Source organism: Vanessa cardui, chromosome 9 (genome assembly GCF_905220365.1).
Source record: "Vanessa cardui chromosome 9, ilVanCard2.1, whole genome shotgun sequence".
Classification (NCBI taxonomy): domain Eukaryota; kingdom Metazoa; phylum Arthropoda; class Insecta; order Lepidoptera; family Nymphalidae; genus Vanessa; species Vanessa cardui.
In genome coordinates this window covers 14,182,658-14,209,064 of record NC_061131.1, presented here as the reverse complement: position 1 = coordinate 14,209,064, position 26,407 = coordinate 14,182,658, and the positions used below count along the sequence as shown (strand labels likewise).

The 26,407-nt window shown below is 30.9% G+C and overlaps 1 protein-coding gene across 1 annotated transcript in view; it reads right to left on the bottom strand.

The window, feature by feature from the left end:
* Positions 1 to 14,641, bottom strand: part of LOC124532596 (phospholipase B1, membrane-associated-like) — a 39,669-nt gene extending 25,028 nt beyond the window's left edge. Inside the window, exon 1 of the mRNA XM_047107576.1 lies at positions 14,322 to 14,641. Coding sequence (XP_046963532.1) covers positions 14,322 to 14,399 — 78 coding nt within the window. The 5' untranslated portion in view covers positions 14,400 to 14,641. The remainder of the gene's footprint in view (positions 1 to 14,321) is intronic.
* Between the last annotated feature and the right edge of the window lie 11,766 nt (positions 14,642 to 26,407).

Genomic DNA, 26,407 nt, shown 5'->3' with positions numbered 1-26,407 from the left:
CACGAGACGAATTATAAATACAAATTAAGCGCATAAAAATTCAGTGGTGATTACCTGTGTTAGAACATGCAATCGATTCATTTTGCATTGCATACTGAACACTACAGCCAGGGTGTGTATTTGTTTTGATGATGTCAATAAAAATGGCGGTATCAACATTCGGAACTAAAATATTATGTCCCTCTATCCTGCAGTTACACTAGTGAGCCAGTCGAAACCGGAACACAACAATTATGCAATGATTATTGTTGTTTGACGGTAAAATATATGACAAGTCAGGTTATACCCATCACCCACGTTGGCAATCAATACATAATAAACGCAGATAATGAATACAAGGACATGTTAATACAGTAAAAGCAGATTAGCTAATATGCACAAATAAGAATACGAATTCGACTTAACTAGGTCAATTTAAACGATGTTTGTTTATTGAATTTATTACTTGTCATAAAAATGATTAGTTCTTTTCTATTTTGTAGGGTTTTATTTGCCATGATAGGAATTCGCTCAATAATAATATAGTTAAGTGAACAAGGAATGCCAAATATCAATGCCCTGAACAGGTTAGCATGATGCAAGGAAGGTGATTACGAAGTGGAGCGGACCCGTGGCCGGTTTAACTTTTTGAAATATTAACATTTTGAAACAATTTATCCTGTAACATGAGATTTAACCTTTCCAAATATATTACAAAATTATTAAGTATTTACATATATGTACAATATACACACACCAAGATGGCCCTGTAGATACGGGGTCATGTGTTTCATCTGTGCTTATAATAAATTCAGAAAACATTCTACGAAATTTTCCATAATCGAACGTTCATAAATGTAGTATAGAAAAACAAATGCATAATAGTCCATTTTACTAAATGATCCTGTTATTACATACATAATATCTAATCTCTAATCAAAGACAATCTACCATTATCTTAAGACATAAACAATTTTAGTATTTTTTTACTTATTGACATATTCCATACAACTTTGTTAAAGGACACTATTTTAATATAAATTTTATTTTTATTTTATATATGCTTCATATTTATTGTTTGTGGTATATTGAAATAGATTTTTGAGAGAATCTATGGACATTGACAGGTACCCAAAAGGTTATGTTAGAGTAAGAATTATGCCGAAAGATAGTAGTATACTTATATATCTGTAATAATAGTTAGTATATTGTTTAATTGCTGCTTAAATGACACATATAAAAATATTAAAAAAAAAAACAATTAAAGAAACGAAAAAACGTCTAAAACGCGTGAGAATTAAGTTAAAAATAATACAATGTAAGCGAAATGTTATAAACAAAAACATATCTTAAATTAAACAATAGATAAACTATATAATAAGTGCACATTACATGCACGTTAAATTATAAGTATTGTTTAAAAATTAATTATGTGGAACATTCACATGCTTAGGTATAACTAATTATTAAATGCTCTCCGATATATAATTTGTAATATCTGAAATTGAGTCATGGGTAAAAGGATGCTTGACTTCAAGGTAAGATCGCGTTAATTTTTTTTGTATACTTTATTGCATCAACTCTTAATGTTATATTATATATTTTTCTAATTAAATAAATATGAGACAACATCACATACATTACTCTGATCCAAATGTAAAAAGCTAAAGTACTTGTATTATGGAAAATCAGAAGTAACGACGGTACCACAAATACCCAGAATCAAGACAACATAGAAAACTAATCATAATCCACATCGATTCGGCCGGGAATCTAACCCGGGACCTCGGAGTGGCGTACCCATGAAAACCGGTATACACACTACTGGACCACGGAGGTCGTCAAGGATTAACATTTAAAGTTGCATTAATACAACGGACGGCCTTATCGCTAAATAACGATCTCTTCCAGGCAACCTTTGGAGAGAGGACTGGTTGTAAAATAAATTTGGGACGAGGTACAATAATTTAATTATCAATTATTAGCTATTCGGGCCGGTTTGCACGGGAGGGGTTAATACAGAACGGTTTAAACAAATATATATTACATTATGTCAATGTACAGACCAATAATACGTGTCGATCTCGATCGTAATTTTTTTTTATTTTTAACTTTGCCGTTTCGTAAATTCAAATCGTTTTTAAAAAATACATTGGTAAAAAAAGCATATTATTCGATACAAGATGCGTGGAGTTAATACCTGTTGACTTTCAAGCAGGATAGATTAATTTAAATTATTGTATTTAACTTACATGACTTTTTTTTAAATGTTAAAACAGAGTAACTACTGAGTTTCTTGCCAGTTCTCCTCGGTATCAGATCGGTGGAATCTACTTTCCGAACCGGTGGTAGCTTCACTTAATTGTAAAATGACGATTCAAAAGTGCTTATAAAAGCCTACTTGAATAAAGTTTATTTTGATCTGATTTGATTATTGTAAGGTACTGCTTAGAATAATCCCGACCGCTTAATGAACATAAAATACTGAAATGTCCTAATTACACAGCAAAATCTTAACCAAAAATCGCAAGCTCGAATACGACAAGCACAAGCACGTTGCCATCAACTGTGTGAGTCCATACTCGTGCTTTTCAACTATCGTTCAAAAGGCAATTATTGTTAGCACGAATATTGTCCAAAAGATTTCATGCCCCAGTACAATACCCTGGCACTATTGTTCTCATGTAAATAGTCTTAACGATTATTGCGTTTGAAATAATCAATTAATCATCTAAATTACTGTTGTACGTTCTCCATGATTATATTGTGATAATATTACAACAGTTAGAACGCAATCCGCAACAAAAATCATTCTAATATTATGACAAAAACGTAATTCCTAACGCGCTGTTTGCTGACGTGAGAACAGACAACGTATTTAGTGTCAGCTATGAATGGATTTCAGACACAGTTTCATAAATTCTACTTTTTTTTTCTTCACCGCTTATATCCGCTTAAGTAAAGTCATATGAAAACGTGTGAAAGTCTTGTAATTACAGTGCTTTAGCCTTGAGATATTAATGATACGCTCCACGGCCCTTCTTATTTCTTGCCAAATAAAAATAATATGTTAACTCACATTCGGTTTTTAAATACTAATTATTTTTTTTAAATAATTTAAGCAAAGACCGTTTGCGGTCATCCAGTTACATGATATCAATATCTTAAATGAAAATAATATATTATTGATTCTACACTTTTATACACTGTTTAAAAATCTAATAACAAACTTTTAACATTTCATAAGATGAAATAAAATCGAAATTAACCACTGATTCGAAATGTAGGTTTTATATGGATACAGAATGTTTTTCACAGACGTTAGCCGCCAAGTATAATACTAAAAGTTCCGAAACACTCACTTTCTGGTGTAAATTAATATTAGCGCAATAGCTTTTTCAGGAAGGCAATACAAAAAAATCTCATTTAATAAATGAGATTTACAACATACAACATATTTTTATGTTTTATTATTGCGGTATCAATGTACAATAATGTCAATGTTTAAACTTATCATTTGGCTAATACTAATTGACAGGTCTATTGACAGCTCTAGTAAAAAACATTTGATAGACACGACGGACGGAGAAAATATAGAGACAAAAAAGACGATACGATAGGCGGCGAAACCTGTTCAGACACCAAAGCATACAAATAGATTATCGTATTCCATTCTTCAATAGTCGATCTTCAAAACATCACCAATATTAATATAATTGATATGGAAAAAAAATACATCAGATCGAAAGTATCATTGAGATTAGATTGAGATAATCATTTGACCGACTTCGGTAGTCGAGTAGTGTGTACACCGGCTTTATTGGATACGGCACTCAGAGGTACGATTCCCGACCAAGTCGATGTAAAAAAGCTCATTAAATCTCTATGTTGTCTTTACTATCAACACCCAGACCCTTGATAGTAACGTCGTTATTTCTGATTTTCCATAACATGAGTACTTTAGCTACTTACATTGGGATCAGAGTAATGTATGTGATGTTGTCCAATCAAATTAAATCAAAAATATATTTATTGTTCTCATATCAAATACATATCTCACAGAGGCCCTGTACCCCTAAACTAGGAAAACCCGACCGATGAAACAATATATTTCATATATCGAGTAAAACTACGTGAGGCTACATGTAAGAACTTTTACCTAGATAATTTTTATATGTAATTTATTTTTATTTTGATAGATGTATATCTACTGTTGGTTGTCCTAATTAAAAAAAAATATTGCGCATAGTATTATGAGGATACGATAGTAACGAAGAGTCAAGATCGGTCTTGCAACTTTCACATGACCTTGAAGATTTTGGAGAAGGACATTCGTTTTACGAAAGAGATCAACTCGATTACACGAGTGGAAATTTTTTTTATGACGCAAATATCACCATCCTTCTCCCGCAGTGTTCGAAACCATACTGTAATAATTACGTAATGTAATATAATAAATTATGAGAAGCCAAAATAGGTACTTTAATTCAATGCTTTATTTAATTATCTATATGATTGCTGAAGTTTAAAACAGTTATCGCATTAAGTAAATTCGATTCATTATACGCCTTTGAGCACACCAAGTGTACGAGTGCGGTGGCTCTGATGTCTCGTTCTTTCTTACATCATTTGTATGCTGTCTTTGTCGGTTTTTGATACTGGACGAAAACGTGTGCGAAAGCGTCGTTAATGAGTCGTTATAAAATTATACATGATTAACGGTTCAAATACGAGGAATATTAATTTTAAATCATACCCTGAAACAGATTTAGGAAGGAATAATTTGACTTGAGCTTTGATACTACGTTACTACGTAAAGTTGTCTCAATTATGAAGGCTTTTATTTAATTGTGTTTTTGAATATTCCTACAACCGATATAAAATTGTTTACAAAATGTTTATTACCATGTTTAGATTCTAGAAGAATCGGCAATAACATAAGTACCTATAGTTACTATTTTCCACCAATGAAATTTAACAATTCTCCTTTAGTTTAAATAAATTATTCAAACTTTATTATCATTACATAGTATAAAACAAAGTCGCTCACCACTGTCTGGCCCTATGTATGCTTAGATCTTTAAAATTACGCAACGGATTTTGATGCGATATTTTTAATACATAGAGTAAATCGAGAGGAAAGTTTTTGTATATATAATACATGGACAATATAGTAAAGAAACACTGATTATTTTAGAAGTTTAGAAATGATTTCGTTAATAAACAAATTATGTAGTATATTTAGTATCAGTATAATACCCGTGAGAAGCAAGGGCGCTAGTAAATTATAATTTAAACTTGCTCGGGTGCTCCATTTACTTTCTGTTTCAGATCGTCACGTTCAAGACCGTTCTATCCGGAGCAGGTTGTGCACATTGCATAAAGTAAAACACATATGCAACCCAATGTCAATGTACCAATATCCTACGATCTCATTTTAACTATTCTCATTCGTAATGCGCTTGCAGACTGTATGACCTTTTTACCAAATAAAGTAATAACATACCGTCGCTAAATCTGTTGCAACTTCAAGGCTATCGAAAGTTAAGGATTTGCTGTCCTAATCGCGTTATGAAAGGTGATGTTTACTTTACGTATGGTTCACTCGTAAATTCACATTACGATAGTTACGAAATACACATTACAGAGGCATTTTAAATTTCAATTAATATTTTTTAATCATAATTTTCCTTGAATTTCTTATTCCATCGAAAAGACTTAATTTAAACACTGATTTTAATATTGATAGCGTTGAGATGTGTCGTTGTTTAGATATGTACTAAAAAGTTTAACAGTTACCAAAAAGAAAATGCATGAACATCTAGAAAAAGAGATAATACTGGTGTTACCAAGTCGACTACGCTGGTTTTAAAGAGATATCTTATAAGCTTGGAATGAATATTGATTATTGCAGTGTAGCTTTATCGAGTAACAGCTAATGCTCACCAATTATCCATACAGCCTGCGCGACTCATGTTGATGATCGATAATTACGCTAAAAACCTTCACGCCTATATCATCCGTATAATGTTTCAAGTCAACTGGATAAACACTGCGTTGACGTAAAATGCCAATAATTACATAATTATAATAAAAAATTATCGGTATTTGCTATACGTTTTATAAAACATGTCAGTATCTATAGATATGTATTTTATAACAATTGCGACTACTCGTAGGTATATATAATTTAATAGAAAATTTAAAAGGTGTGATTAAATCGTTTGTTAACAATGTATGTATGTGGTGCGTTATTATGAAAAGTGTTTTTATTTATTAATTGCATAATAAAAAACACTATACATATTTATTAACAATAGTAATTTATTAATAATGGATATAATTGGTTTTTGACTATTTATGATTTTTCAGTGACCATTTCTTTATTTACTATACGTAATTAAATAATAAATTAGTGAAATATAGAAACCATTTGTTCCTCTCACTCAGGATTTCCTTTATTCTCCGTAGATATTTACTTATCTGTCACGATTCAAATAAACGAGATTACGACGATAATAACTTGACTTCACGGCCCGCACGTCTGTGATGATTTCAAATCAGCGATGGAATTAAATAGAAGTTCCCTTATACTAACAATAAATAAAATAATAAATATATATATTTTTTAATTTCGACCTTTATGTTAATTCTTTTTTTTATTCGATACTGTATAATTTTACTAATGTATCTTATATCTAGTGATGATTCTTATAAGATACATTTAACGTTTATGAACCGCCTAGAGATGTAATAAATCGCAGTATCAATCAAAAGGAGACGGCCCTTGGACTATTGTCCTCATATGCCTCCCAACACAAGTGGCATAAAAGGAAGAGTTAATAAGAATATTAGAACATATATCCTTAATTTAAATTTGAAACATTAAAAGAAAGATCAACAAACAACAAAAACAACAGGCTGTAAATTTCTTACCGCTGACCTACGGCCTCCTCTCCCTTTAAGGAGAAGGTTTGGAACATATTTCATCATGTTGTTCCAATGCGGTTTGATGGAATACACACGTGACAAAATTTCTATGAAATTAGACACATGCAGATTTCCTCACGATGTTTGCCTTCACCGCCGAGCACGAGATGAATTATAAAGCACAAATTAAGCACATGAATATTTAGTAGGGCTTGAATGGGTTTGAACCCCCAATCGTCAGTTAAGATTCACGCGATCTAGCCGCTGGGATATCTCGACTCAAATAAAAATAATTTATTATAGTCATAAGCTAAAACAACACATCTTCTACATAACTTCTGCATACAGGGTTCCAGTGCTGTCTAATAGCGTTAAGGAGCTATAAAAACTTAATTAAACTATAAAGTATAACATCTATTATCCACTGATTTATGCCATACATACCTAACGACTAATCTGGTTACTGTAATTATAAATGCAGTTAATCCCTGCATCCTGTTTGAGACATGATCCAATCACAAAAGATTCAATTTTGATTATGCAATAAAGGTCCAATTATACTTTCCGTTTCATTTATATTATAAAGGTGCCGATCCACCGGAATAATTAGCATTTTCTGTATTTACAATTGTTGAGAAAGTCACCAACAATTATACAACACTGTATCAATTAATTTTTTGTATATTTCAAGAGTTAATTAAAGTAAAATTTATTATAATTTCGGCACATATATTCTACTGAAAAGAAACAGGAAAATAAACAACTGCTAACTCCACATTGTACTATTTTACCAGTTACCATTGGTATAATCGTATATAGAGCTTTATCCATATTTTTAATTTATGATTTCGAAAAGGATTTTCGTATTATCTGTAAGGGTCAATTAATGGGCCATCTGATGTTTACTGGATACCACCACCCATTGATATTACCGCTGTAATAAATCAATCTTTACATTGCCAATGTGCCAACAACTTTGGAAACTAAGATGTTATGTCCCTGTAGTTACACTAGCTTCCAATCCAAACACAACTATACAAAGTATTTCTCGTTGACATAAAATCTCTCTACTGGGTTCCGCAAACAGACATCCGCAAAATATATATTTCAAAAAATTAAAAACTGTTTACAATCAACTTCTTACGTACACCTAGATCGATTTGACAATACGAAAGGTGCAAGTAAAACTCGAATAAAGCAGGCTAGCAATACACACGATACTCCAGATCAGTACCTACATTTTACAGCTTCCTGTGACATCTTATGTTAAAAACCAATTCAATGCGTAATTATTTAAATAAATAATAATTCTCAATGACGGAGTCAATTTCACATGAACACTCTCCCATGCCTCGGTTTTTCGAATAAAAAAAAAGGTTTAATAATTTAAATTTAAAAATCGAATTATAAAATACGTTATAATATTTAAAAATAATATTTGTGGGGCTGTGTGTTAAGCTGCGGGTCGCTAATTTTATTATGTGAACAGACAATGAAAATATCAGTACAACCTGTCTGTACCGTCTGTGAAATCAACATTAATTTCATAATAAATGCAATTATAAAAATATTAATATTATGATATAACTCGATGTTGCGTGTATACGAATATTACTGATTGTAATCAAATTACTCTTTACTCATGGATGCAACATGGGGAAAGATTTTAGCAATCAATTCAAATTCAAATATCTTTATTCAAAATAGAAGCATTTCACTTTCTTATTGATTGTAAATTTTCTGTTACTGTATAAAATAAATTATTTATCTTCGAATCTGCAATTTTTAAAGTAATGAAAGAAGGATAAATAAAAATATCAGTTATGACAACTTTACTATAACTAAAAAAGTTTAAAATAATCACAACATAGATATAATAATATTTGTTATAACCCCTACATGTATTTGTAGTAGCCTAGAGGTTGCTGACTGTTAGAGAATGTCTTCGGACCTTAAGTCCTGAATATCCTGTTATGGTCAATCGAGTATTTAAAATAAATATTGAAACATTAAAGTACAATACCAGCCTGTTCATTTCTCTTTTTAAAGGAGAAGTTTTTTGAGGCCTCTCCACAGATCTGCTTTATTGCGGTTTGTAGATCTACCATGTGCTGGTTTCCTGACGATGTTTTTCTTCATCACAGGATGAATTATAATTATATTGATTAACACATGACCAGTTGTAATTGCCCTGGGTTTGACTCGGTTGACTCAGAGTCTTCGGTTAAGATTCTCGTTTTTTATGATTCCAAAAGCTGATTCTGAGATATCTTTCGATTATCATGGGAGAAACAGTATTTTTGCGCTCTTTTTTATTATTGTCAAACCATAATATGGTGATAAATTATTGAATGAAGCGTGAAACTAACAAATATATTGTAAGGAATTATGATCGATTAAAACATAAGATGATTAATAAATTGACCAATGAAATCCGTCCATATTATTGCTAATGTAAACAAAAGTTTAACAAAAATAAAACCATGATAAAAATATTTTTTAGACTTCTCCTAAGTAACTAAATGAAATATATTAGACTACTTAAAAATCTATTAACGATTATATAATGTAGTTACAATTATTGTTAGTTTTGGAGCCGGTGTATTCGTATTGCACCAGGCGCGGCATTTTATCTCACACCCAAAGTATAAGCATGAAAAAATACGAAAATTACAGCCCCATAACTTGTATACAAAGTCACAGTCGAAATTATTTGTAAAAGAAAACATATGAAGAAAATGCTATAACCCAAAGAAATCGAATTGTGTTTTTCGAAATATTATAAGTGTCAATTTTAATATATAATATCTTAATATATAATATCTTTAGATAGAGAGATTACGAAAAAGAACAATACTCGAAATAGATAAATTTTATTTAAACGATAGATATGTGTAAGAATTAACTTAAGCGAAGATCACAGATGCAACTCCAAAAAATATTTCCAATCACGGTGTTCCATGCACTTCATTGCATATCATAGTTTAAAACTCTGCTTATCATAGCGACAATCTGTAATCTGAATGTTTGCCCATTAGGAAGACGTTGACTGGTTGCAACTCTGTATAAACTCTGAAAACCCCTTTGAATTGTCATTTCATAAGTCTAATCAAATTTAATCTACCACCGGGTTTTATATTCTGTATTTTAATTTATTCATTAATGTATATCCACATAATATTGTCTTTGGCTACTTCGTGTCTATATTTTAATTAATCGAATTAGATAGTATTTTATTTTTATAAATAAAGAGAATCAGCCCTCTTGTCACGGTTGTGGAAAAAAATCGTAGTGAAAATTCATCATCATCATCATAAAATAGGTACACAGGATGTACATATTGTGTTGCATTTAGAATAAAACATTTGTTGTAGTTTTTTAGTACTTGTCAATGCAATATAGAATCTATACCGCTATATAATTTTATATGTATTTACACTAACCTTTTAAGTTTTAAGTTGTAGTAATTACTTTTCAAGTAATCCGAAACAAAAGCAATAAAAAAAAAACTAAGTTACTAACATATTGTTACGCACATTAAATTGTATATGATTATGAGATATATGTAGGTGTATATGACATGAAGAAGAGTAACTACTGACTTTCTGGCAGGTTTTTTTTTCATACAATATAAATTTCGAAACAATTCATTTTAATTTAAATGTATTGTTTCGAAAATTATATATCATTTTTGAAACGATGAATAAAAATCACGTATTTTAATTTTGTTAAAAATAAATTATTAAAGTTAAAAAAAAAACTTTATATAAATACTCTTTTGTATTGTTTTTAATTGGTACATGGCATATCGTCATTACAACATACATAAATTACGTTAAAAAATAAAAATATATATATTTACCTACATTAATTATTTGCAATGTAAACATGTCGGTTTTTGGAAGTAGCTCAGTAATGAAATCGGAGCAATACCTTTAGAATAAACTGAATAATATTCACGTTTATTACGCAATTATAAATATCGTACAAGCGACATTTACATTTCGTACTTACAAAATGCGAATCTTACTCGCTTATCAAGGGTTCCGTGCGAATTTAACAGCTTTTATATTCAATAAATTTACTACAAGAAAAAAGTAATTATAATTTTATTGTAGTTTGTCTAGTGGTCAAAGAAACGCAGTTTATGAATAATTGTGAGACCCACCAGTGCATACACAGGCGGGTCTCGAGATAAAGACTGTCTCTGTATTGTGAGAACTTAATTTGGTGGTAGAGCTTTGTGCAAGCCCGCCTGGGTAGATACCACCCACTCATCAGTTATTCTACCGCCAAATAACAGTACTCAGTATTGTTGTGTTCCGGTTTGAAGGGTAAGTGAGCCAAAGTACAGGCTCAAGGGACATAGCATCTTGGTTCCCAAGGTTGATGGCGTATTGACGATTTAAGGAATAGTTAATATTTCTTACAGCGTCATTGTCTATGGGTGATGGTGACCACTTACCATCCCCAGGTGACCCATATGCTCGTCCGCCAACCTATTCCATAAAAAAAGACCCGCCAAGGCATACACTCGACACACGTCTCGTATGCAGTAACGGCAAACGGCTCCATTGTTTTGCTGACTTCTTTGCGTTAATTATAAACAAAATATGTTTATAAGTTATGACACGCTTGCATTTTTTAACCCACCATTTCTTACTAATAGTACTATTACTATATTTTTTAATTTATTTTAATATCAATTTCGTCGTGACGTAAATTTTTATTTAATATGCAGTAAAACTAAATTTTACTGTACAACATCGTCCTCATTACCGATATCATGTGTATCACATTATAATATATATTTTACTGTTATACTGCTTCACATGTAATTTATTTGAGATCATTTATAACAGGAATTATTTCATAAATCTCATGAACAAATTCGTTTTTCAATGTATACGTTCTATTCACGTACTTTATGTTTATTACTACATAAATTGCAATTGGTCGTCTTCCCAAAGGTTGCCTGGCAGAGATCGTTTTTTAAAGATCGAAAAGGTATTCCGATCATTTAAAAAGTTCCTTTGTTATCTATATAATACATTTCATTTATTGAAACGCAATATAAAATCCTCTACGTAGGTACGTAGTATCAAACAAAGTCACTAGTTATCTCAAGAAGATAGAAGAAAAGATCTTTCAATGTACGCTGCTAATTTATATACAGATACATATGAACAGATACATTCAAAAAGGTTTATATTATGTATAATATGTTTTGATCGAGAAAAGCCGAAAATGTCTTATTTCCTAGTCGTAACAAAATTTTTTTTTTCTCTTTAGATTTGTTCTTCTATTTTAAAATATTATATAGTATCTTATTGTACCCGGTGACGAGTAAGTCGAGACGGGCAGATTATAGTCTAAAAAGCTAAGGTAGAGGTAGATAATATTTGTACAATTATGTATTGTTTTAGTAGTTTAAAAAAAATAGAGTTTTATAATGAATAGATAGTTTAAGTTAATTATTGCAAAGCAATTTTAATATATACCTATACAAAAATCGTAATTTTTAAGTAGTGTCAATACACAGGCTAGTATTCAAAAAAATCAGCACAAACGTTCTTAAAACAGAAGGAACTCTGAAAACAGAGTTTTTAAATGTATTATCGAAACAACGAGGAAAAAAAGTCGCAAATAATTGTCTGTCTTATATAACTATGTAACAAGAACAGAACAAAACATGAATTTTAAGCGAAATTCTGTTATGCGATTTGCATAGCGTAGGGCCGTTATATCTTGCGCATGCGCACGCGTACTGCGTACTTAACCAGCGCAGTTTATAATAAAAAACACTTACAATTAATTAATATTTTTCATGTGTTATATAAATAATTAAATTCAATGGCTGATATTATACAATACTGATTAAGAAATTTTTATGCCGTAATTTTATACGTTTGGATTAAATTGTTTTAAGGTTCACCAAAACTTGATGATGACTGATAATTTAAAAAGACTCATATCAACTAAATTACTGAGACTTCCTCATATAAGATAAGAAAATGCCAGCACGTTTTTTTTTTTTTATTTAAATAAGAAATTATAGGAAATGTTTTTACAAAAATTCGTGCTATCTTGCCATCGTCATTTAAATTAACTTAATCGATGAAATATACTCACCTTTCATTAGAGTTATTACCAGACAAATATAACTTCATGTGCCAAGGTTTGTTATAAATCATAGATTTAATGCGAAGTATAAATTTATTTTTTAATAATAATAATCTTTATTGCTGCTATTATAAGTATCGTTTTATACTAAATTATATGTAATATAATATATATTAAATGTAATGAACAAAGATAAGCATTCAAAATTATTATTAAATTTTGATTAAAAAAATTAACAATACAAGGTAAAAGGTCGTATGTAGAAATTCAAACTATAAGTGTTACTTTTTTAGATAATATTATGTATATATTAATAATTTAGGTAAGTATATGGTAATTATTCTAATTAAAAATGTTGTCCTTTCATACCTTTCTATTTAGTGAAATAGTCTCTTACTCTTCTATTAGAAATGGAAAAATACGCTAGGCATTTAAAAAAAAATGTAGTGGCCATTTTTTGGACAAGTAACATATATATCGAAGTATCAAAAAGTTTTATTAGCGTTTTTTCTATCGTGCACGCTGGCAACGTCAGTATGGTCTATAGAAGCCGATAAAATAGATATTATGAATGATAACGACTACACTTATACTTCGAATATCATCACATCTGATAACTAGTTGATGCTTAACTCTTCGTTATATGCACTTTTAATCTATTACATGGTTTGACTTTATTTTGAGTAAATTACAAAAAAGCTTATAACATTTATTTACGCGATTATTTCAGTACTTACGCAATTCTGATCGATTTATATTTAAACTTGGAATTGGTTCTACATTTTTTTTTAATGTATCTTCCTATATTTTATTCCTTTTCGATTTATAAGTACTGTACCATAATTAAATATTTATTATTTTATATTATTTTAAATAGCAACATTCACAATATAAATTATTCGTATCACATAAACATTAAAATAGTAATGAATGTCACTTGAAATGTTTAATTCACGTTTTATGTTTACTGCGTGCCAAAGGTCATAATTTAAGCACCTGGCATTCAAATTTATTATCAATTTAGGTTTAATAATAGAATAGTTTTATTATTATCGGTGATTGAATATATTCCAATACGTAATATATATTTCAGCAGATAATTATGTTAATTCGTGAATTTTAATATATTGCAAATAAACGAAAAATATGAACGTAGATTTATTTTTTAATTTCTATCCCTTAATAATATAATTATTAATTTTTTTTTTTTTTAATTTATCGCTTCTTACAATATCAAAGGGATATTTTTTTAATCTTATAAAATTTTAATACAAATTTTGGAAACTCACCACATCATTTTGAGCTACGTAGCTACCATTTTGAGCGAAGACCTCGCTTATCAGTAACAGCAGTCCCGCCACCCACATGGTGAACACATCACGACCACACACTTATCACTATATCGAACTCGATATATCATAAATAACGGGCATTCATATTGGGGTTGAAAATATTTTTTTTATTTAATTAAAAAAAAAATATTTCTGAACGCGTGTACGCAAATCGCGCTTGGCGGGAAAATGTCAGCGCATGCGCGAATGCGCCGCGCTCGTTCGTTGTCGTTGCTCAATAGACAACACTATCACGACCTTTTCGACGGTCTCCCCCCCGGATCAGAAGCCGCCAGCACCTAATCAATCAGCCTGACTGACCGGTTCGACCCTTTAATATATCGATATGCCTTTCGAAAAAGTTCGTGTTGTATGCATATCACTAGACTCGACGTCGCCAATACTCAAAACCAAATAACTCAAAAGATTAATCGGAACTACAAATCGTAAAATCTTTTAATGTACTATTAATATATCTTACATTATTATTATTATTTTATATGATGTATTATTAATTACAATTTATATTATTTTTAAGATTTTTGTAAATCATGCATAACCTTGTGAATCGTTAACCGAAGAATATTAGCAAATATATAATTCTGTTATTTTACCACATTTAAATAAATTTCTCGTGTTTAAACTAGTTAAATATTGCAATAATCTTACACTAGCTGTTCCGGGTCAACTAAAATGTAAATAATGTCGAAATTTAATACAAACACACATGAGTACACGTACAAACACACACCCACACACAAACACAATAATTGCACAGTTACCAAAAAGTTAAGTTAACATTTGTATATATTATGTAAAAGTTTGTTTAACACCCCACCCTCTTTTTCTTAAAGCTTATAATCTATAGAGCTTTTTTTTGAAATTAATACGTAGAAAAAATGTTGTCGCTTTTTTAATTCGATTCAATGATATGGCCTAATTAAAATTCTTTCAACCAAGTTGCGAACAAACTTTTCTTAAGGACAATCAGTGAATATTGGTAGTGAACCGGTAGTAGCTTCACTTAATATATTTGTTAAATAACGATTCAAAAGTGCTTGTATAAGCCTTGGATAAAGTATAGTTTCATTTGATTTGATTGGAGAGCGCTGACTATGGCCATTGGACTTATTTATATATTTAATTGAATTTGGAAAAAAACCCAAGTCTCACCTTCTAATTTTTAGGTCGCAGAAAATCCAAGCTCTTACACAAGATGTAGAATTAAATGAACAGCAACAGTATTCTCCAAAATGGTTGCGTCTTTTCAACATACAGGAAAGAAAAATTGTTTAGAATTCTATTGAGCTGTACTTTGGTGTTGCCATATATAAATATAATGTGTCTGCCCATCTTTAGGATGATAAGATTAATGATCTTACTATGAATGGGTTACAATGTTGGTTAAGTGAGTGAAATTTAGTAAAATATGTGGAAAATTGTTTCCATAATGTTGTGTTCCTATGATAGTTATTTAATATGGGATATTTAACATGCTTTTTATTTTTAGTTGATATTATCTACGAATGTCTTTTTCACCAGATCCTCGTGTATGGTATAAATATACAATGGTAATAAATAAATGGTAAATATCACGTATTAAATAACTGTAATAATAAAAATGACCATGTTAATTTAAAATCTTTTGTAGGTAAGCCAATACTTTTTTTAATTAATGTAAATGGGTTAATTTGTTCTCAAGTAGAATGAGTAGACTAAAACTAAGATTGATTGACCCTTTTTTGCTATAATGCATGATTTAATACATAACATACATTTTTATTCGATGTAATTTGGTGGCAGGTCATTGTAGAACAGGCCGCGCCGTTCAGTAACGTTACCAGTTTAGCATTATTTAGGGCCTTTTTCCGGTTTAAATGGTGCCAGAGTAATTACAGTCACAAGATATCTCAGACATAATATCTTAGATCCCGTGGTGCTTACCGATTATAAGTCATTTATTAAAGTGCTTAATATATATCTAGAGGTAATCACTTACTATGACTCATTTGCTCGATTCTAATAAATAAATTAATAATAGTTTGCATCAAAAACAAACCAGTTTTAATTTATTTCGTAGAGTATAGATTATTATACCAATTCACCTCTTACGCTACACCAAATACATATAAGAAACTCAAAACAACAATTAATAATTACCTTATAGGCAGCATATCGAGATTTACCAACGACCCAGTTTTAACTTGTTCGTATGTGCTCGCACTCAGCTGTAAACTAGCAATACTTGATGACTGTCAATTAGTTGTTTGATATGAATTACTAATAATAGATACACAAATATAAATTACTTAGTCAGAAATCATAATTTGTTAATTGTAGTCACTGAAATAAAGTTCTACCGCTGCTTTAAACTCAAAAACTACTAAACGAATTTTGAAATGATTCATGAAGCATGTTAATTAGGTGATTTTGTGTAAATTGGTAGGAATATGGTAATATTTTTTGTATTGTTATTTTACCCATGTACATTTGGATCCGGTAGCTAGTCAAATATATACAAATATTACAGACTATAAATAATAGAAATGTTATTGTTATACTACCTTTAAAATTTCGCATAAGGTATTAAATCAGTTTTTATATTTTATTCACTCTTGCTGCTAAAACCACTTTCCTGGGCATTAAATAACAAAAGTGAGGAAGAAAAGACATCGCCAATGCAGCACCAAACTTGGTAACTTATGTATTATTTCCTTGTGGTTGAAGTTACACTGACTCATGATTCAAACCGGAACACAACAAAAAAAAGTAAAATAAAATAGTCTCTGGTACCTGGCTGGTCTTGAAGAATTTTTTTCCATCAATAAAGTATACCAAAAGTAAGTCATTTTAATAATGAAATTCTTATCGGTCGAATAACAGGATTTGTAACAGGTGTGAAGCATCGTTTGTCTAAAAAAAATTCCATTGACTATATTATATTAAAAAAAAAACTCATGCCGTGATTCAGCTTTTAAGTGTTCACGACAGGCAAACTTCATCGCATCATTATTGCCATGCCGTTTTAATTTAGTCACACAAAGTAGGCACTCAAATTACACAACGTTCATTACATATTTATTACTATAGCAATAATAACTGTATTATACGGTGCTATATCTTATAAATAATAAGATAAATTCACGGCATGCCAAATATAAAAATGTTTAACAATTAACTAATTAATTTGTTAATCTCACGGATCTATTCTTGGGATCAAGAGATCGTCTGGCAGCCTTCCTTGTAGTTCAAGCTTGCTTCATATTTCAAATTCGGTTCAGTGATTTGGCGGTGGAAGAGCAGACAGAATGACGTTCGCATATATAATATTAGTATAGATTATTCAATCAAGTTTCAAATTAAATAAGAAACGAATAATTTTAAATACCTATCTTGTGTTTCTTACTTTGCAAAAGTTCTATACGAGATTGAGGTTACTGCATAATATAAACTAATAGATTACAAAGACTGTACAATGTAACACCTTTGCCTTTTACAAGTGGATAAAGATAAGTAAAAGGAAAATTAAGTTAAGAAATTGAAGTTTATATTTGCTATGATGTAGACATACGACCTCTTTCAATGAGCTTTTATGTTTATTGTCATCCGAGGTATAAATCAATATAGTACGACACAACTTAGATGTAGCATCGGCAAAATAAAAACCGATCACATCCGAATTAAGTACACTATCCCAATTTATCGATATTTATTTCTTATGTGAGAATGATCTTTACACAAACGTAATAACCAAATACCTTATAACAAATATCGTATTTTTTATTTACATAGAATAAAAGTTTAAATCAACGTAATACATATCAACTGTTTCGGGTCATTAATTACTTAATATCTGAAGTCAGCAATACCATAGGAGGTTACGCGTATAACCAGTTCACTGCAAGTAGGTACTTATGAATGTTATCACATAAACTTTTTAATTTGTAACCGAGCTATATTTTTAATTATTTTCGGAAATATAATAATATTTTAAATTCACCAATAAGATGACTATGTAGTTCTCGAAAGTTTCCCTTACATAATTCTAGCGACCCGGCCCGGCTTCGCACGGGTACTTGATATCGATCACTATATATTACCAAGTTACATGAAATAATTATAAATTGTAGCCTATATGTTATTCGGACCTACATATCTGTAAAATTTCTTTCAAATCCGTTCAGTAGTTTTTTCGTGAAAGATTATCAAACATACATACATCAACAAACAACAACAACAACAGCCTGTAAATTCCCACTGCTGGGCTAAAGGCCTCCTCTCCCTTTGAGGAGAAGGTTTGGAACATATTCTACCACGCTGTTCCAATGCGGGTTGGTGGAATACACTTTTGGCAGAATTTCTATGAAATTTGTCACATGCAGGTTACCTCACGATGTTTTCCTTCACCGCTGAGCACGAGATGAATGATAAAGACAAATTCATCGCAATCATCGGTTAAGATGCACGCTTTCTAACCACTGGGCCATCTCGACTCATACATACATCAATTCCCACAAACTATCGCATTTATAATATAAGTATTAGTAGGACAAAAATAAAACTATGACTAACTTAATTCTAGGATAAATGACACATCATCTTATGATGCTTTTAACTGCTACGGATGTTGGTATCAAAATGATGTTTCGAGTTCACATCAACGTCATGTTCGTTGCGAAATGTAAATATGGTCGTATTTTTTTTTTGATTATTTAAGCTTATTGACGCAAAGTGATCACAACCAATCAAGCATTGGTGCTGTAAGAAATCCATGCTTTATATCGTCAAAGCATCACTAACCTTAGGAGCTGAAAACTATGTTCGTGTTCGAAATTAAATACATTACAAAATATTGCTATTTGTCTTTATAAAATTTAGTGAGTACCAAGTAAAGTCCCAAGTTATTTTATATGAAATACATACATATATTAATATTCTTATTCTAACCAATGCTACATTTTTAAATGAATGCTGTAGTGGTTATTGTTTTAACTTTCGGATTTTTATCAAAGTTTAATTCCATGAAATATGGATTTTTAGTTACAAATTAATTAATAAAGTCGCAGTTATCTCAAGCTACAACTACAAAGCTCTGTTAGGTGTGTGTCTTGCAGTTCGCAGTAAAAGCGCAGTGAATTATTTGTCTAAACCATCTCCTTAATTGGAATTCAGATGTTTTCCAAACACCAATGTTCTGCCATTTATGAATTACTCAGTTTAATGTATGGGGATCACTTTCCATAAAACGTAGCCCCCAATTGGTTTGCTAAAAAAATAAAGAACCAATACTTTCAGACGTAATTTGAATGAAAATATTATAAATCGTCCGGCAAAAATGTATGTGGTTGCAATACGTTTTCAACGTGTTCTAAGATGTAATGAGCTCAATGAATGATGTAAAACAAAGTTGCAAGCTGACATAACTTTACCGTCGACTTTATGCTTTTGGAAATATTACGACTTCCCATGACCTCAATACAACTGAGGCTTGAAATCTGTACCGGGTGTGGCTATCGAAACGGTCGTCTGGTAAATATTGGTTAAATCTTTCATATACAACTGGGTTATCAATACATATATAATAAAATTGGAGTAACTGTTTGTAATATTAAAATAACCGCTTTGTACAATATATGCATATGTATGAATACGCGGTAGGTATACTAAAATAAAATTTTTTTAAAATTTTTGTCTGTCTGTCGGTTTGTGCCGGTTAATCTCTGGAATGGCTATATTAATTTTAAAGGGACTTTCTCTGGCAGATGTCTGATATAATGAGGAGTAACTTCAACATAAGCCCATTTTTGTCCACAGCTGGACATAGGCCTCTCCAAGTGCACGCCACTGTGTTCTTTCTCCGGCTACTCGCATCCAGCTCCTGCCTGCCGTACCCGAGGACGTCTTACACTAAGTTTGCCCGGCAAACTTAGTGTAAGACGTCCTCGGGTCTCGGCAAACTTTGCCGAGACGCGGTCTCCACACTAGAACACGTTTTCCCCAGCGGTTATCGGATCTAAGAAAAATATGGCCTGCCCACTGCCACTTCAGCTTACCAATCCGGTGGGCTATGTCGATGACTTTGGTTCTTTGACGGATCACCTCATTTCTGATGCGATCGATCAGTGAAACGCCGAGCATAACCCTTTCCATAGTACGCTGAGCAACTTTAGCTGGTGGACCAGCCTTGTCATGAGTATCCACGTTTTATGACGGGGGAGTAACTTAGACTACAACAATAACTTTTTTATTAAATTCAAACGTACACGAAGCCACGACCATAGCTAGTATTATATACAACTGATTAAATCTATTATATGCGTTAATATGTTGAACTTATTTTCTAATTTCGAGTTGAAATTATTATGTGCATAACGAATGGTAAGTGTGTTGATATGAAATGATTTCTAGAAAATACTTTAACTACCACTCTACGAGTCGAACGCTTAAGAAATAAAATAGTCGCACCTCATTGGTCGATGCGCCCTTAGAGATAAGAGAGATGAACTGGCCTGTAAGTAAATGTTAAGAAATGGTTTGGCGAATGAAGGTCACTCGCATTAGCCTATGAGCGGAAAGGAATTACCTTTGCGAGTTCCTTTGGAAGGTAAATGGTAAAAACGAGGCTCATTTTCTACGCCTCGATACGATTTCTATGTACGATACTGGATGGATTATCCTATAATCGCGTTAATACCGATAATTTTTATATATATACAACCTATACGTATTATTAAATATTCAGCTAACGACATTTTCATGTTGGTAAGTCAACAAAACTAATGAATATAAATGAGTTTACAGAGATAATATTCTTTACTAAACAGATAGTAAGACTAACAATCTTTCCCGATTTTTAATATTAAAATCTAAACATGTTTTAATTTAAGTACGTGAGAGGGATAAGTCAAAAAATTAAATAATATTTTAAGTTACCGCTGTTTCTGAACGAAGACTCTAAAAGAAGCAGACACGAAACCCTACTGAGTTACTATTGGTTCCTAACTAGAATGCATAATCCATTCACGGAAATTAACGAATGGTAACCACAAGCTTCTTTTAATTATTTCCATTAATAATTTTATTCTTAACATCAGATTTAAATCTTTAATTGTCAAAGCTGTAAGTATTTAAGGGATATTTTATATTACTATAGAAGCGAATACCTCGCCCGAGGAAGAATGAACTGACTTCGCGAAGGCGGAAGCCTTCTAGTGTAGATAATTAACATATTTATGATTAAATCTTCACATTAAGAAAATGATGATGAAATAAAAATAACACATGCAATATTAACGATTCCAATTTATTAAACACGTCCAACTATTTGGGTTAAATTTTTTGCAAATCAATATTTTATAATATTGCGCAATACTTTCTTATAATCGTTATTCACTCGAGCGACTGAAACTCGACTAGGCTATCGGCGATTAACAAAATACAAATTAATTAGTATGAATATATATTATTATAGATATTTAATATAAAACATTCATAGTAAACATTTACTGTTGGTACTGCCAAAGAGCAATGACATTTCATGACGTATCTTTGACATGTCAAAGTTTGAAAGAAATGACGTTAATTTGACAATTCAGTTTTTAATTGAAGTAATGTAAAGGTATTCATCAAGCTGAGCCTCACTTTTTATTTAATATATCATATAATCTACCATTCACCAAAATATTGAAAAACTATTCACGAGCACTTATTAGTCAACAAAGTACATAATTATACTCTAGAAAATGACTCGTCCCCTGTGGAAACTGAAGGTGGGCGCCTCCTCGCCAGCGCGTCATATATTTTCTCATGTCACGTCATCTGACCGGTGACGTCACTTCCCTGGCCACATCACTCTGTTTTCGTTCAACAATAATATATTTTTGTTAGAAATAATGACAATTTCATCCAATGAGCGACCGATACTGTGTAATATTATGTTGCATCTGTTCAATGTTGATATTGTGTATAATAATTACAACTTGGGTAACTTTTTTGTTGAAAAGGTGTTCTAAAGTTTTTAGCAGTACCACAAATCTGCTGCTTTCATATTTGCTATATTCTGTTTAGAATATCGAGGGTACCAGAATAAAACAATGGTAAGGCAAGTTAGATCTTCGATGATCACATTGACGACTTCGGAAATGAGTTACACTTCTTGCAATTCCTGAAATTAATAATTCCTGTTTAAGGCTGATGTACAAAATTATACTCAAAGTTAAATCGTTAAATGCATTGATATATAAAAAATCCAAGACCTCTGCGTGTCAAATTCGTTCGCACAAAATAAGCACATAATTCAAAATTTTGCACTTACATATTTCAAATAATCTCGGATCGCAATAGTCATTTTTGTGGTTGTTTTTATGGTTTTTGGTTAAATATATAAATTAAATTAGTGTTACAATACCTCATTTCATTTGTTGCATGCGAATATTCAACTATTCGGGCTCAATTAAACAAAGACGTTAAAAAGAAAGCGTGTGCTACGAAGTTATGGCTTTTTGTTTGGAATAGAAGTACACATTAAGTTCAGGTTATATGATAAAACTCGCGGTGCTTACCCGAAACGAAACCTTCTAATTTCGGTCGACTACATAAGATTTTTAAATGTTCACAAATTAGACCGATATTAAAACTATTTAATTAATATATCAATATACTAACAGGCCAATATTTCCGAAATTTATTACGTAATTATTGATGCGGAAGCCTCAAACTATGAAATCTAAACAAGATGTCATTCGAAAATCTTAAGCTTATAAATTGTCAAATTAATTAATTACTTAGTATTCCTTTGATTTAGATTAGGTTTCAAGTCATGCGAATTTCTTTATAATAATAAATCAAATCTCGTTTAAGAGGACTCGAGTATTAGGTGTCATATATTTAATTAAATTATTTAATTATTGATTACATCTTATACTAGGTAATCCTAGTCCCGAGTCCCCCGACATATCCTTTTTTTATGCAGTATACAGTCAACTTAAATCAGAATAAACTTTTGTTTGAAATTGAGTCTTAAGCGCTCCGCGATCAACTGGAAGGTAAATCCAAATTGGCATCTAAAAAGCTTAGTAGGCTATGGCAAAACGGTATTTCACGTCGACCCATCGTCTACAACTATAAAAGGTGCAAGCCAGCTTTTCTGTCTGAGAACTATCGGGTATATTTTTCTTATAATCGCACTAATTAAGTAACAAAAACATATGAAAATATATTCAAGAAATCAGTTCTATCTACATAGGCGGACTCAAAAATTGCGTCAAAGCTCTTAATTACTTTCGAATAAATAATTTTGATAAGTATTTAAACTTTTTAGATTAATATTAATAAATCATAAAAAAAAATTGTTCTGCATAATAAAATTATACCCTGTGGATTGTGCATAGTCTATAATTCGTATGCGATTGGTAAATATTGAAATTAACGACTGGGTTTTTTGTTTGTTTTCATTACATGAGAAACACGGTTTGTTAGTCAATTAAATTATTTTTCCTTGATAATCATTTCACGACAAATTATCAATAACTAATTTAAAAAGAGAACAACAGAAGCAAGTCAAGTATAGGCTAAGTTTTTCATGCTTAAGCGCGTTCCAGTCATTTACATGCTTTTAAACAACAAAGAGGTTTTAAGCCGTCGTTTTTTTACTGTATAAGTAATAAAGAAAAAAAAACCCAGTATCAGTACTTTATGCTAATTGCTCTAAGTAGTGTGACATAATGTGAATCTAATGAGGTTAAGTTTATCAAACTCTGTGTATTTTTTAAATTAATACGTAACGATATTTGTTTTCGATGTCCGCTTTTCTAGAATTCGTGCTCATATTGTAAAAAAGAAAGTTTTATTTGCTTTTTTCATTAACATGCATGTTTACATTTATCTTATTTATCCTCACTCGCATAATCTGACGAAATGACAATCCGACACGTATCGATCGACACATAAGCACGTGAGTGCCACCAACTTTCTGACTTCAGATTCCTTCCGACAATTTTATATATTTAAAAAAAGCAATTCACACATATGTTTTGACCTAATTATGTGCTTTATAAGCTGTTTACTAGGCGTTGGTTTAAGCCATTCATAAAAGAATATGATTTAAAATGAGAGACCATTCTCTGTATAACAGTTGTACTTAGAACGTAAAATATATTTTATATAGATACTATTATGATACCGATAGTTATGTTAGGTAAGATTTTTTTTTATTTCAGCAACTATTTAATAATTAATTTTATTTAAATTATTAACTATTTATTGTTTCGTATTACATAAATAAATCATTGCAACCGACTGAAACCTGAACCGAAACGAATTAAACGAGGCGAGAAGGCCTATAAGGCGATTATAATTTTACAACAACAACAAAGTTATTAAATGATGTCATAACATATTAATAACAATATAAAAAAAATACATGTGTCACAAAAATTAGTTACTTTGCAATGTAATACAAATTGTTTCATTAAATTTATTATATAAACAGCCTAAAAGGTCCGAATTAACATAACCAAACAATCGTAGGTTATATGATAAATTATGGGTAAGTTGTGTAGCTCTTACACAAGTGATATCACTACAATCGACCACCTCAATGGTGCGCAAGCGATGATAACGCTACAATATTGACGCCTGAATAAGTGCTGTAAGAAATATAAACCATTCCTTTCAGCTACTACGCCCCCAACCTTGGTCGCTAAGATGTTTTGTTCGATGTGGCTGTACTTACAGTGGCTAACTCACCCTTCTAAATGGAACATCTTTCAAATTGCTAATCAGTGGAGTATTCAGAGCTAATATACAAGTTTTACTGAGTTCATTAAATTAACATTTTAATTACTCATTTATCGGTAGAAACCTAATTCGTCTGTATCAGACATTGGTAATCCATTATTTGTCTGCAACTAGCCTAGTTCTGAGACATAGAACAGACCGTAGAGCGTGTCTCTGCAAAATGCGACTGGCGGTTCTCTATCTTCCCCAACGAATATTCAGTCGGAAAACGGCGTTTTGTCAGGACTTTTTCTGGTCCAAATAAAATTATAATATAACTTTATGTTAGAAACTTAATATAATGTCTTGGTCAAATCTTTGTCGCCCTTTGGAAGAGATCAGTTCTATTACCTATTCTATTATATAGATATATACAGCAGATGATTACGAATGGACCAAACATCATATAGATAGAGTAATATAATTATATAAATGCGGTTCTATGTTTGTCACTCATCCGCGTACTATTTCGATAAAGTTTAAGTTATGATACTATTGAATAACATCATGTCACAAAGACCTTCAGCTATTATGTTAGTCGTTAATTAAAATTAATAGGAATCGACTTTAAATGTCAATTAAATGTAGTCAACCGACTCATCTGTCGAAAATCATTTTAAAGAATAATTAAGTGGCATAGAAAATTAATTATTCGCGCAAACCACGTATTATGTAAAGTGTAGTTAGGCACATTATCATGAGAATGTGAAAGTTTATTCACATGAGTTGAATTTATTTAATATTTGAACTAATGTCATTGATAAAATTAATATTTGAACTAATGTCATTGATAAAATTATTAGGAGACGGTATAATTGGTTAGTATCAGTACAAAACTAATTAGCTTTTCTAACAATTTTAAAGCATCCTTGGCTTAAGTAAGATGCCAATTGCAATAACTGATATGTATTTACTTGAATTGCCATTGTATAATAAATAAAGTACCATTATCACAAATATCATAGTTTTACAAAACAAATTAAATGTACTTGTCGTATTTTCTTTTTCTTTTATTTTTAAATTGTTTAATTCTATTTCTTTTCATATGATTTAGTTATGCCATCCAGTTTCAACCAGTTTCTTCACGTTTCTTCATTTATTTTAATACATTTAAATACAAACTTCAAAGATGATAGAAGACATTCGATGTTTGTTACATTCAAAAAAATTGATACCCAATTAAATATTTGTTTTATCATTTTGATTGCTAAATGTTAAGTATTATTTAATTTTATATTCGCATATTCGAACAAGACTTTTACAGTTAA